At 38.1% G+C, this 14831-nt stretch overlaps 1 protein-coding gene across 1 annotated transcript in view; it reads left to right on the top strand.

Moving 5' to 3' along the window:
* The window catches only part of LOC150083332 (death-associated protein kinase 1-like), a 574715-nt gene that overhangs the window by 410460 nt on the left and 149424 nt on the right, over positions 1-14831 (top strand). Inside the window, exon 17 of the mRNA XM_090377188.1 lies at positions 5593-5691. Coding sequence (XP_090233314.1) covers positions 5593-5691 — 99 coding nt within the window. The remainder of the gene's footprint in view (positions 1-5592; positions 5692-14831) is intronic.

The raw sequence follows: 14831 nt of genomic DNA, 5'->3' as shown, positions 1-14831 counted from the left end.
ATCCTGAACTGTGGAGTATTTTAAAAAACTGCAGGCTTCTACTAGAAACAAGGTACTGAATTTTATAGTATGGCTAAAATATTTGATAAAGCTGAAGAAGCCGGCTATTTAGTAGCCAAACTGGTGGCAAAAAAAAAAAAAGAAAAGAAAAGAAATCTCACCTGATTGCAGAAAGTCTGATTTTACTAGCATGTTGGGTAATCACGAAAAGTATTTTGGTAGAGGAAGTTGGGGAAAAAAATAATGACCGTACCACTTTCGGCCAGCACAATTAGCAGGCAGCAGGTGCATAAAAGAAATGCCCTATGATATTGAAGAACAAGTCTTTCGAAATACAGTATTAATAATTTTGGGCAACTGTTTGCGTTGCAAGTAGATAATTCTACAGATATTAGCAGGAAAGCCCAATTAATAGCATTTTTCAGGTTTATCGAAAACAACACAATTATTAATCTTTTTTTTTTTTTTTTTTGTAAAGAACAACCGGTGAAGATATTTTCGAAGTAATGAATAATAACCCCGGGGCTCATCTGGTGAGTATGGGCTTGGCACACCCAGGTTCCTGAGCTGAATATCATCATTCTTCTCTTTCTTGATGATTTCCTTCTACTACTTCTCTCTCTCTCTCTCAGGGTAACTCAGAAAATATTTTTTGGGCTGGTGCAGCATAAGCCTCAGGTTTCCTTGCACCATATGGCTAATAATAATAATTATTATTTACAAAAGTATGGTATGTTATGGAAGTCGTGCGTTGGCGTTTGTACCAACGTGCTCCCGCGATGACAGGTGCACTAAAAGGATTTGTAAACTTAGTAAAACGATGCAATTCAAATGTTATTACAACACACTGTTTTATACACAGACAAGTTCTAGTAGCGAAGACAGTTGTACTCAATTTAAAACTTGTACTTGATCAAGCAGTTAAAATGGTCAATTATATCAAAACTAGAACAAAAAAATATGTATTTTTGGAAAATTATGCGAGGAACTGGAGTCTGATCATTTCTCTTTAATAATGCATACTGTACTGAGGAAAAGTACTTATGCATATATATACAAGTTGTGTGGGGAAAAGCTCATTTTTTTTAATTTGAGCAATTAGAATTTTGTGATTATTTAAGTGATTAAATTTGGTGCTGTAAATTAGCTTTTCTAGCAAGTTTATTCGCACAGCTTAATAAATTAAATATCAGTATGCAAGGCCCATAGGAAAATTTACTCACTTTTACTGACAAGTTGTTCGCCTTTAAAGAAAAGTTGAGTATATGAAAAAAATATTTAAATGAAAATAATTTAGAAATGTTTCCCTTGACTGCCAAAACAAATTATACTTAATGAATGTAAAAAGCGAAACATTGGAGCTGTTAAAGACAAAAATTGAGCATTACTTTCCATCCCTTGATACCAAAATATATTTGTGGGTAGAGACAAGAAGACATTTGCAACAAGAAGCCTTCTGATGTTAGAACTTAATCTGCAAGAGGAAGAAGAATTGGCTGAGATCCATAGTGACCAATTGTTGGAAAGTAACTTTAATAACACTAATTTTAGCAAATTTTGAATCAAAACGAATATCCACGAATTTTCGAAAAGTCAATTAGAATTTTATTGCCATTTTTCATTTCCTACTTGTGCAAAACAGGGTTTTCCGCTTTAAATGAGATTAAACAAAAAAAGTCGGTAGAAGAGGAGCTGAGAATAAGCCTATCCACAATAAATCCTCGTATTAAAAAACAGTGCATCCCATCAAACCCAACGGTCTCACTAATTAAAATGTTATAATTATATTTTTTTTTATATTTATATAATTATGTTAATTTTTCACATATTTTCTTTTAAATTTCATGCAATTTATGTATGTTCAGAACATTAAAGCATTAAAAACAAATAATAAATGTATTATTAAATATATCCAACAGAAATAACTTCCAGTTTGTGAATATATATAATTCTCATTTATTTTTATTTATAGCTATTTATAATATATATTACAAATATATATTATATATATGTATATATGGTATATATGAGTATAATAGTGATTGCAGTGTGCTGCAAAATTTTAGCATCTTTAAAAGTGCGCCACAACAACGAAAAGGTTGAGAAACACTGCTATAGTACTTAGTACCGTGCTTGGGTTGGAGGTTAAGAAGATGAAAGAAGATATTTGCTGACATTAGACTTAAACTTCTGTAGATGTAATTTTCAGGAAATACGTATGAAGGTTGTTCCAAAAAATGGCAGTTCAATGAATAAATGAGGAAGGTGAAAATTTGGTTCTGTGAGTTTGAAGTTGGACAGTAAATGGATGTTGGCTGGCGGCGGCACGTGTTCAGACTGTTTTGAAAGAGAGAGCAGGAATTATAGAAGCCAATTCAGAAGAACAGTGCCCATGGAAGTATCTGTACAAAAGGCATGCAGCAGAAAGTATGTCTATGAGACAGAGTGGAGAGACTCTTTTAGAGATCAGTCATTAATTAACCTAATTGCCCTCTTTTGAATGGAATCTAGAAACCTGAGAGAGGTTTTGGAGGCACCACTCCAGATGTGGGAATAATATTCCATTGTAGGGCAGATTTGCGATTTATACAGAGTGAACAGCTGTTTGGAAGAAAAGTAATGCCAAGAGCAAAAGGGAAAACCAAGTTTTTTTTAGATGCAGAGGAAGCAATATTTGTAATGTGCTCGTGCCAAGAGAAAGATTAGAAGTCAGGGTAATCCCCAAAAGAGATATATCATCTTGCCTAGAAATGGGAGTGTCACCAAAGATAAGTATAGGAGCAGAAGAATCCTTTTTGCGAGATATAAGACAGTACTGAGTTTTAGAAGGATTGAAATCAGCTAAGTTGTCTTAGTGAGAGACTTCAGATCATATTATGTTTGATTTCATGCATTATATAGACCTGCGGTTCACCCCTTGAGATGGAAGTAAGCAACCTACAAAGGGGTCAAGAACCAGGAATAATAGGATCAAAACAAAATTTTGCAGCATACAACAACTTTTCAAATAAGGTGTTCAAGATTCGGCCTTCATTAATAAGACTTTCCTGATGACGACAAACCCCACCAGACACGACCACAATCCTGATCAAAACATGCTGGCCAGGGGCCCTTCCCCCTAGCATGATCATATGCTAACCTCCAGTTGGAGGTAGAAATACAATCTGCTGACCCCTTCCAAGGCAGGATCATGACAAACAAAGAAGACTCCTGATGAAGACTTGATGGCTAGGGAGCTTCCTCCCCAGTGGATTGTAGGCTAACTTCTAAACAGAGATAGGAACTAGATGCTGACCTCTTCTGGGGTGGGATTAAACACCCCAGCTAGTTCTCAACTGGGGTGGGAATTATCAATTATCAAAAAGTTTTGCTGGGGGGGGGGGTCATCCCTGGCCATCCTCAGAAGACTGGGCATCCAGCTCCTTGTTTTGGGTGCTACTGGGGTGAAATTCTCTGACTGTCCTTAACATACTTTTCTTCATTCTACCTTCAGTTTTCTGGAGAAGTCTTTTACTTACTATCCCTGTTCTCCCCCCACCAAACCCAAAAATTCTAATTATTTCCCCGCTCCATTCCACTGTTTTTTTTTTTATGGCCCTCCCTATAGCTTCTGCTCTGGACAGAGACCAGCTAGAGTACATGGTACAATCTGGCACGCCTTCATGTAGCAAAGGACGGGAGGCAGGGAGCATTCGACTGGGTGTTGGATGCTCCCTATCTGCTAAGATGCCAGATGCCAATCACATAACACCCTAACACAAACACTGCACCAAACTGACACATACCACACTACATACATACATTCAACTAGCTAGACTTACATCAACCTTACAGACTCTACAGTGGTTAATAGGGGAATCCTGCATTCCTACAAAGCACTTTAAACATATTTGATGTTTGTCACACATTTTCTACTTAAGCTATGAACAGTATAGTAGCAGCCTCCACATCTAAGCGGTCAGATTGTTAGGGTGCATAAGTACATGTGTATTGAGTGACTGCAGTTCAAGCTCATGTGACTTCTAAATACAATCCTGTTTCTTGTAGTCTCTCTCTCTCTCTCCTTTGAACTCTTTTGACTGTATCGTAGTTGTGGAGTATGAAAAGAAAAAAATTTATCTAGATTTCCTATTTGTCAGCGTTCAAATTCTTTTAGACTGGAGGAATGAGTTAAAGATCTCTTCAGCAGTCATGACTGTAGTAGCCAGTCTCAGTTGGAAGGAGTAGGGTTTGTCCCATGAGTTTTTCCAGGATTTTCAGCCCACACAACAAAACTACATATACTGGAATATCATAAGAACTACACTGTGGCCAGCAGCTGATTTACCAAAAATTTTCGAGGACAAAGTACATTGTCTGCAAAGATGGGAGAAAATAATTGTCTCATTCAGGCTGAACATTACTTCTGGAGGACACATGGTTCATAATGTAAAGCCAAATTTTCACACATAACATTCAACATCTTTAATGTGAGTTGCTAGAAAGCTTTGGAAATCTTTTCTTTCAGGCCCATGATTTTCATGTATTCCCACAAGAGGAAATTATGCATCATGTCTGGTGAATTTGGTGGTCAAGGAATGACTCTTGCTGAACGTTTTTTATAGGATAATCATAAACGTCTGAGAACCATTGTGGCAGTTCTCCATACTGGAAAATGGCTGTGTTCTATGGTTGTGTTTTCTACTTCAGTGTGTCCAGGTATGATGTTCAGTATGCTGTCTCCCTGGTTAAAAAAAAGGTCCACATTTTGTAACTTGTCACTCTACTCCAGATGTTATAATTTTTGACTTGCCTTTTAAGTTTGTAGGTGACATGGGGATTTCAGTGCCCCATATGACATTATGGATATTCACCCTTTTACTGATGTGAAATGTTGTCTCATCTGTGAACAGCTACTTGTTTTAAAATTTGTGTCCATCACCATTTGTTTACACATGTAAATAAATGTGAAAAGGGATTGGCGGGGTCTTGTTTACATAAGGCTTGATCATGCTGCATGTAGTATGAATACATTGTCATGCACCACCAAATGATATGCTGGCATCTCATGTATGATGCACATCTCCAGAGACAGTCATATTTTGTGGTCCTTTGTGATTTAATTAGGTATACATTTCTTAAAATTTGTAATACCACTCATTTTTGGAGTCTTTTGGGCACCTTGGAGAGGCATGTTTCACCATGTTATCAAAGACATGGTGAAACTCAGTCAACTGTTGTTTCACTCTTAAACTTCGCAAGGTGCACATTTCTGGTTGCAGTGCATTTGCTATCATCTTTGATTTCCCATAAACCATGATGCACATGCACATTGGAATCAAATAACAATTTCTAAGGTTCATGGATAGACACACAACAGATAAGCATAATGCTTCTTACTGCTTTCCTTCCACAATGTTTTTCTTTAATCTGTACCCATATGATCATTCTACACTATTTATTTATAATTGAAAAGATTTTCTAATGTATCATTGTTAAATTTGTGAATTTAACATTAATTTAATAGAACTTCTAAAACTGTAATTAGTTAGACAGTTTTATGTTCAGGATACTTATTTATATTTTTAATATTATTTTTTTATTCTTTTTAAGTATGGTGAAGCACCGATCCATATTGTTGCCCATGAAGGGCTGTTGTCTCTTGCTCAGTCTTTATGTGCTTTTAACTGCAAAGTAAATGTGCCAAACAAGGTAAGAAGGGTTGAAGGTTATCTTATATGGCAGAGGTCTGGTTTTTAATCATAAGTTGCTGAATTAAAATTAACAAAATTTAATTAAATTTGTAGTGTTTTAGTTTATTTTAACTTATTCGGTTGAATGCTTTAAAACATATTATATTATGTTATAATATGACTGTGTGAGCGATAATGAACCAGATCTGGGAATGCGGGGAAATATATCCTTTGTGCCTATATTGTGGGGTTTTCCCCCCCATAACAGTTTTCTACCATTTTAATAAGACATGCTTTTGGTTAGCTATTAGTTTTTTTGTGAACTTGTAATTGCCCATAAGTTGAATAGCATAATCATTTTGGACTGCTAAAAATGGCCATTCAAAATGCTGATAATTAGCATTAGCATTAGCATAGGCATATGATGCAAGAAAGCAAGCTTATTCAGCATCAGCCAAAAAAAAAAAAAAAAAAACCAACCACTACTCCCATTTCACCCCTCCGTTCGTTCGAAATACCTGTCCAGCTGAGCCTTAAATTTGTTTAGGCTATCAACTTCAACAACAAGCGATGGGAGTCTATTCCACAAACCAACTGCCCGCTGGCTAAAGGCAAATTTCCGCACATCTATCCGACATCCGTCCTTCCTCAGTTTGAATTTATGCCCTCTCAGGTGATTATTCTGAGCAAGAGGAAGAATCCCATCGGCATTGAGCATGCTCAAGCCATTCAAAGCTTTATACACCTCTATCAGATCACCTCGCTGGTGCCTAGTCTCCAGACACTGTAATTTGCAAAACTTAAGCCTTTCTTCGTAAGAGCACCCCTTTGTTCCATTCACTAATCTTGTTGCCCTTCTCTGTACTCGTTCCAGCAGCTCTACATCCTTCTTGAAATGAGGCCTCCAGACCTGTATACAGTACTCAAGGTGTGGCCTGACCAATGCCTTATACAAGGGAATAATCACATCCCTGTCCCTGCTAGAAAAATTCCTGTATATCATCGACAAGACACCATGAGCTACTCTTGCAGCACGTCTGCACTTCTCAGAGAACTTCATATCTGCCTGCAGAATTACCCCCAGGTCCTTTTCATTCTCTACCACTGTCAGCGTAGTACCACAGAGTTGATACGTTGATCTGGGGTTACTGTTTCCCATATATAGTACTTTACATTTGTCAATGTTAAACTTCATTTGCCACCTCTCAGCCCATCTGCTCAACCTTTCCAGATCCTGTTGCAGCAGCATAGTATCAGTAGTGTCCTTAACAACCCTGCCAACCTTGGTATCGTCTGCAAACTTGGACATTAAGCCTGATACACCATCATCAATATCATTTATAAATACAGAAAACAACAATGGACCCAACACTGAACCCTGAGGAACTCCACTAATAACATTAGTCCACGTTGAGCAGTGTCCATTGATTACCACTCTCTGTCTTCTGCCACTCAACCATCCCTTTATCCATAGCAGCAATTTGCCTCCAATGCCACACTTCTCCAATTTGTGCAGCAGTCTTCCATGCGCAACAGTATCAAAAGCCTTTCTAAGATCCAAATATATAATATCAAAGTTATTCCCTGCATCCAGTTCTTTTGTGACTACATCATAGTATCCAATCAAATTGGTCAGACAAGACCTGCCCTTAACAAAACCATGCTGTGTCTGAGCTATAACTGAATTCTTGTCCAGATGATCCTGCAGTGCTTCTTTAACCAGTGCCTCCAGTAATTTTCCTGGAACTGAAGTTAAACTAACAGGTCTATAATTACTTGTGTCAGCCTTTGATCCTCCTTTGTGAATTGGGGTTACATTTGCACATCTCCAGTCCATGGGTACCTCCCCTGAGTCCAAAGAAGCTCTCATAATTATGGCTAGGGGTTTGCTTACTTCCTTTGCTGCCTCCTTTAATATAACTGGATAGATCCCATCCACCCCGGGTGCCTTTTTTATGTTTATCCTCAACAATTTCTCCTTCACTTTCCTCTCAGTTATTAGAAAATCATCTAGCTCACTGCCAATGTTTACTTCACCTACGACATTCCCCTTCCTGAATAACTCCTCATGTGTGAATGTAGATGCAAAATATTGATTTAGTTTGTTAGCTACCTGAGCTGGATCCTCAACTGTCGATCCATCAACATCCGGTGGACCAATCTGATTCATCCCTTTCCTTCTTGAGTTTAAATAGGTAAAGAACTCTTTTAAGCAGACATTCTAGACCAGTTCAATATGTACAGCAGACTTTACGAGTGGAGAGTAAGCAAGATATCCTTCGTGTTGCGGGTGATAATTTCCAGATTCAAAAATAGTCCTAGCACATAATATACGTTAAACCAAACTGACACTATCTGTAACTAGAAATATAAAAAATTCAGTGGCCTGCAATGTTCATAACTTGAGTATAAATACTGCATAAAAGAATGAAATGAAAAGAAATAACAATCGTTTAAAGCACCTGAGTTAAAAAAATTAAAATTGGAGGGTGGGAGGATAATTTCCCCAGATTAATGTAGAATTCTGTTTTATGTACATAATTCTATGCTTAAGGTAAAGGCAAGTGAAATTTATATTTAAGAAAAGCATATTTTTATTAGTAAATTTCTACTAACAAAAATTAAAATTACCAGATTGTAAACGTACAGTCATTCTTAATAATATTAACTTATTACTGTAGTACAAAATATATGTATTAATTCACAAATCTTTTACTCAACAATATAAACAGTATTTCATATTGCAAAGCATCCTTTTGTTGCTATGGCATATGGAAATAGAAAGTATATGGAAGGTATATGAAAAGGGAAAGGATTTTGTTTTCACAGAGGTGATTATAAAGGTCTCAGTCTTTTTCAGATTCTTTTCAGTGGGATCAGTTGGTTTTATTAAAACAGGTAAATGCCACAGGGGAAATTTAGAGAGGTAATCAAAGAGGCAGCTAAGCATTTTTTACTAATTAAAAGGTGGATATCTGATGATTGATCAGCTTAGTAGTAGAAAAAAGAATGCATGGAATGATTATAAATTGTCAGTGGTAGAAGTCCTACAATAAGTGCAAAATTAGTTTTAACCAAGTTAGTATTAGTAGTGGAAAATGATGCAAGTAAGCATCAACCAAAAAAAACCCCTATACACACACACACACACACCTCCCATCTATGCCCTCCAAAAATTTGTCTAGTTCTTCCTTGAACTTATTCAAACCACCCACTTCCACAAAAACAGATGGAAGTTGTTTCTTAGTTACATAACCACTCACTGACTGAAGGCAAACTTCAACACATCAATCCTGCAACCATCTCTCCTCAGCTTGAATTTATGCCCCCTCATGTGTATAGTCTCAGCAACAGGAAGAATGCCATCAACATTTAGTTTACTTAATCCATTCAAAGACTTAAATGCCTCAATCTGATTTCCTGCAGATACATAGCCTTGACACACTGCAATTTGCAGAACTGAAGCCTTTCTTGGTAAAAGTGTTGTTCCTTCCACCAATCTGGTTGCCCTTCTCTGCATCTGTTCCAGCACATTGACATCCTTCCTAAAGGGAGGCTTGCAGACCTGTATACAACAATGGATCCAACAGAAAACAACAATGGGTCTAGCACTGAACCCTGTAGACACTCCACTAATAACATTAGTCCACAAAGGGAAGTGTTCATTAATAACCACTCTCAGTCCTCTCCCACTCAGCCATCCCTTTATCCAAAGCAGTAACATTCTCTTAATGCTGTACAAATTTGAGCCACACTGCTCCAATTTGTACAGAAGTCTTTTATGTGAAACAGTATCAAAAGCTATCCTAAAATTCAAGTATATGATATCAAAATTATTTTTTGCATCCAGTTCCTCTGTCAGTGCATCATAGTATCCAATCAAATTGGTCAGACAAAATCTCCCCTTAACAAGCCCATGCTGTGATTGAAGTATAAATGCACTCCTGTCTAGATGGTTCTGCAGTACCTCCTTAAACAGTTATTCCATTATTTTCCCTGGAACAAAATTTAAGCTAACAGGGATGTAATTACTTATGTCAACTTTTGACCACCTTTTCTGAATTGGGGATGCAGTTGCACATCTCTAGTCCACAGGGACCTCGATTAATTCCAAAGATTCTCTCGTAATTATGGCTAAGGGTTTGATTTCCTCCTTTGCTGCCTCTCTAAATATAATTGAATAGATCCTACCACCTCATCTGCCTTTTTTATATTTAACTTCAACAGTTTCTCTTCCACTTTCCTCTCATTTATCATAAAATCATTTAGCTCCCTCTTAGAGTTTGATAAACTTCTGGCATCGCCATCCCTAAAGAATTCTTCATGTGAATGTAGATGCAAAGTACTTCAGTTTGCCAGCAACCTGAACAGGATCATCAACAGTTAAACCATTGACAAGTGGACCCTTTTGATTCAGCCCCTTCCTTCTATTGTTAATATAAGTAAAGAAGTTTTTGCTGCTTTTCTTGGCATGTAGTAATTACTACAGGCTTCTAGTAATCTGCCTTAGCTTTCCTAACCTTCGTGACTTGATTGCAGACTGATTTATATCTACCATGGGCTTCTGTATAACATAATTTTCGTGCATCCCTGGCATTTTTTCTTTTCTGCCACACATCTGAATAGTTCATCTGACATCCATTTAGGCCTAAGCCTTGAACTGTATTTCTTAGTTGATATGAAAAGCCTAGTAGCTTCTGTGATTATTTTCCTGAATGCTTCCCATTTAGAATTTGTTGTTGGTAACATAAATTTAAAACTGCCTGAGACCATTGCAGTCTCTTTTACAAAAGTAAAAACACTTTCCCTTGCCCTTGGCACCTCCAAAGCCAGGTGGGTAGGAGTGGCAGTGCATAGCGCATGCTTCTTGATTAGACCAGGGTTTGAGCCCGTCACCACCAAATACGAAGGATGCGGAAAGGTCAGGGAATGACCACCGCATATCCCCGGAGCAATATGGCCTTAGTTGCTAATGCTCCTAAAAACAAAATAACAACAAAAACAACCCTTGCCCTTGATGGTAGTTACATCTTTAAGTAAGACAACATCTAGTGTATTGGTAAGCAAATCCTGAAATTGGAAATCTAGAAAAAGAATAAAGAATTTAGAAAAAGAACCTTCCTTCTCCAGTAACAATATCTGATGATTGATTGATGTCACTGAACTTTGAATTAAATAACATGTAATTGTTTAATTAACAAATTTTTTTTTATTTGTTTATTTTTTTCCTTTAATTTTCAAATTTTAAAGCCTCACCACTTTCTTTTAATTGACCCAACTAACATCCATTAATAAATCTTATGATATGAATACTGCAGTCTCGTATATATTATGATATTGGTACATAATTATATGATAAATGCAAATGTCAAAAAAACAAAACAAAATATTGTCACTAGAGAAAAACTAGTTATGCTATTTGATTTGGTATACAAAATATATAAAGAAACAGTTAAATACAACCAGGAACTTTTTTTTTTTTTTTTTACATAATGTAATCTTTATTTTTTAACAAAAGGTAAATTCTGGTTTGAGGCACCTTGTGATAAATTTTGATATATAAAGAATTTAATAGTTATTTGAGAACACACATATATATACTTCCCTACTATTAATATGTGGACATTGCTCCATTGATGGTTGTTCATATCCTTTCCAAGCACCATGTGTCATACACAACTATAAATGTGTTTGCAGGCCTTTGAGGAGACAGTAGTATGATTGTGAATGCAAGATGACATGACTGTCAGAGTTAACAGACTTCCAGCACAAAATGATAATAGTGGGCCACATAAGCAGTCAGTCTTTATGTGACATTTAGGCGCCTCCGTAGCCAGGTGGGAAGGAGCAGCAGTGTATAGCACACGCTTCTTGATTAGACCAGGGTTCGAGCCCGTCACAACCAAATACGGACGATGCGGAAAGGTCAGGGAATGACCACCGCATATTCCCGGAGCAATATGGCCTTAGTTGCTAATGCTCCTAAAAACCAAAAAACAACATGTGACATTTCAATGGCATTGAAGATCCTTCAATCGATGATTAATGTGATCTGCAAAAAAGAAGTGGACCGGTGCTGGAAATTACTAAAAGACCTGCAAACCATCTGAAGCTGACAGAATATGATAGATATGATAGAAGAGCCTGGTGAAGAATCATCTATTTGGAACACACGTTGACTTTGAAATACACAGGCCTTTGATCTGTAATAATGCCACAGAGGTTAGGCTAGAAAAGGTAGATTATGAGAAATTGCTGGCAAAGAGAGTGAAGAGTGGGGATAAGGAATTCTTCACATATAGAGTGTTTCAAAAGTGATGGTCATTAATTTAAAGGTGAACTGTACAGACTACAATATGCAAAAAAGCCTAGTAAACATGGGGCCTTAAGTGAATCGTTTTCGAGATATTGCACATTTCTAGTTGGGATCCACCACTGACCAGGTGAACTGTACAGAGTTGGGATCCACCACTGACTTATTTGTTTAGGTTAGGTTATGTTCACTCTCCCTTTTTCCTCTCTCAGTGCTCTGAGATGTAGCAGGCATACTAGTACTTGTCAAAGGATAGTCAACATGGAAAGAGGTTACAGCAATGAAGAATATGCGGACAGGCGCCTCCGTAGCCAGGTGGGCAGGGGCAGCAGTGCATAGCACATGCTTCTTGATTAGACTGGCATTCGAGCCCGTGACCACCAAATACGGAGGATGTGGAAACGTCAGGGAATGACCACTGCATAATATCCCCAGAGCAATATGGCCTTAATTGCTAATGCTCCTAAAAACCAAATAACAAACAAACAAACAAGTATGTGATTATGCACTTCACGTATGGTAAAGCCAATGGCAGTGTACTTGAGGCTGCATGTTTGTAGCAAGAAGCATTTCCCTGCCGAAGGCAGCCCGATGGGTGCACATTCATCAGGGTACATCAACGCCTTAGAGAACATGGGCACTTTGCACATGGAGTACAAGCAGGCAGGCCCAGAAGCATAACACCTGATGTTGATTTTTTTGGCTGTGGGGTCACCTCAAGGCCAATGTCTATCGAGGAAGTAGCATTAGCATTAGTAGAGGCATTTGATGCAAGAAAGCAAGCTTATGCAGCATCAGCCAAAAAAAAAAAAAAAAAAAAAAAAAACCCACTTCCACTTCACCCCTCTGTTCGTTCAAAATACCTGTCCAGCTGAGCCTTAAACTTATTTATGCTGTCAACCTCCACCACAAGGGATGGAAGTCTGTTCCACCAACCAACCACCCGCTGGCTAAAGGCAAATTTCCGCACGTCTATCCTACATCTGTCTTTCCTCAATTTGAATTTATGCCCTCTCAGGTGATTTTTCTGAGATAGAGGAAGAATCCCATCAGCATTGAGCATGCTTAAACCATTCAAGGCTTTATACACCTCTAGCAGATCACCTCGCTGGTGCCTAGTCTCCAGACACTGTAATTTGCAAAACTTAAGCCTTTCTTCGTAAGAGCACCCCTTTGTTCCATTCACTAATCTTGTTGCCCTTCTCTGTACTCGTTCCAGCATCTCTACATCCTTCTTGAAATGAGGCCTCCAGACCTGTATACAGTACTCTAGGTGTGGCCTGACCATCGCCTTATACAATGGAATAATCACCTCCTTATCCCTGCTGGAAAAATTCCTGTATATCATTGACAACACTCCATGAGCTACTCTTGCAGCTCGTCTGCACTGCTCAGAGAACTTCATATATGCCTGCACAACCGCCCCCAAGTCCCTTTCATTCTCTACCACTGTCAGTGTAGTACCACAGAGTTGATACGGTGCTCTGGGGAAACTTCATTTGCCACCTCTCAGCCCATCTGCTCAACCTTTCCAGATCCTGTTGCAGCATCATAGTGTCAGTAGTGTCCTTGACAACCCTGCCAACCTTTGTATCGTCTGCAAACTTGGACATTAAGCCCGATATACCATCATCAATATCATTTATAAATACAGAAAACAATAATGGACCCAACACTGAGCCCTGAGGGACTCCACTAATAACATCAGTCCACAATGAGCAGTGTCCATTGATTACCACTCTCTGTCTTCTCCCCCTCAACCACCCCTTTATCCATAGCAGCAATTTGCCTTCAATGTCACACTGCTCCAATTTGTGTAGCAGTCTTCCATGTGCAACAGTATCAAAAGCCTTTCTAAGATCCAAGTATATAATATCAAAGTTATTCCCTGCATCCAGTTCTTTTGTGACTGCATCATAGTATCCATTCAAGTTGGTCAGGCAAGACTTCCCCTTAACAAAACCATGCTGTGTCTGAGCTATAACTGAAGTCTTGTCTAAATGATCCTGCAGTGCTTCTTTAACCAGTGCCTCCATTAATTTTCCTGGAACAGAAGTTAAGCTCACAGGTCTATAATTACTTGTGTCAGCCTTTGATCCTCCTTTGTGAATTGGGGTCACATTTGCACATTTCCAGTCTATGGGTACCTCGCCTCAGTCCAAGGAAGCTCTCATAATTATGGCTAAGGGTTTGCTTACTTCCTTTGCTGCCTCCTTTAATATAACTGGATAGATCCCATCCACCCCGGGTGCCTTTCTTGTGTTTATCTTCAACAGTTTCTCCTCCACTTTACTCCCAGTTATTTCAAGATTCTGTAGCTTACTGCTAGAGTTGAATACACCTCTGGCATTCCCCTCTCTGAATAACTCCTCATGTGTGAATGTCGATGCAAAATATTCATTTAGTTTGTTAGCTACCTGAGCAGGATCATCAACACTTGACCCATCAATATCAAGTGGACCAATCTGATTCATCCCCTTCCTTCTAGAGTTTACATAAGTAAAGAACTCTTTGCTGTTTTTCTTTGCATCCCTTGCCAAGGATTTCTCGTAATCTGCCTTCGCCTGCCTAACCTTCTTTGTAACGTGGTTGCATATCAACTTGTATCTATCATAGGCTTCTGTGTCATGTGTTAATTTGTATGTATCCCATGCATTTTTCTTCTCTGCCATATGCCTCATTAGTTCATCTGACATCCATTTTGGCCTAAACCTTGAACAATATTTCTTAGTTGGTATGTAAAGCCTAGTAGCTTCCAAGATAAGTTCTTTGAATGCTTCCCATTTTGAATTTGCTGTTGGTAACATCATCAGTTGGTCCCACTGTATAGAATTTAAATACTGTCT

Source organism: Mastigoproctus giganteus, chromosome 7 (genome assembly GCF_048544385.1).
Source record: "Mastigoproctus giganteus isolate SK-2022 chromosome 7, ASM4854438v1, whole genome shotgun sequence".
NCBI classification, from domain to species: domain Eukaryota; kingdom Metazoa; phylum Arthropoda; class Arachnida; order Uropygi; family Thelyphonidae; genus Mastigoproctus; species Mastigoproctus giganteus.
The sequence above is the reverse complement of the archived record's forward strand: the minus strand, read 5'-3'. Positions and strand labels throughout refer to the sequence as shown.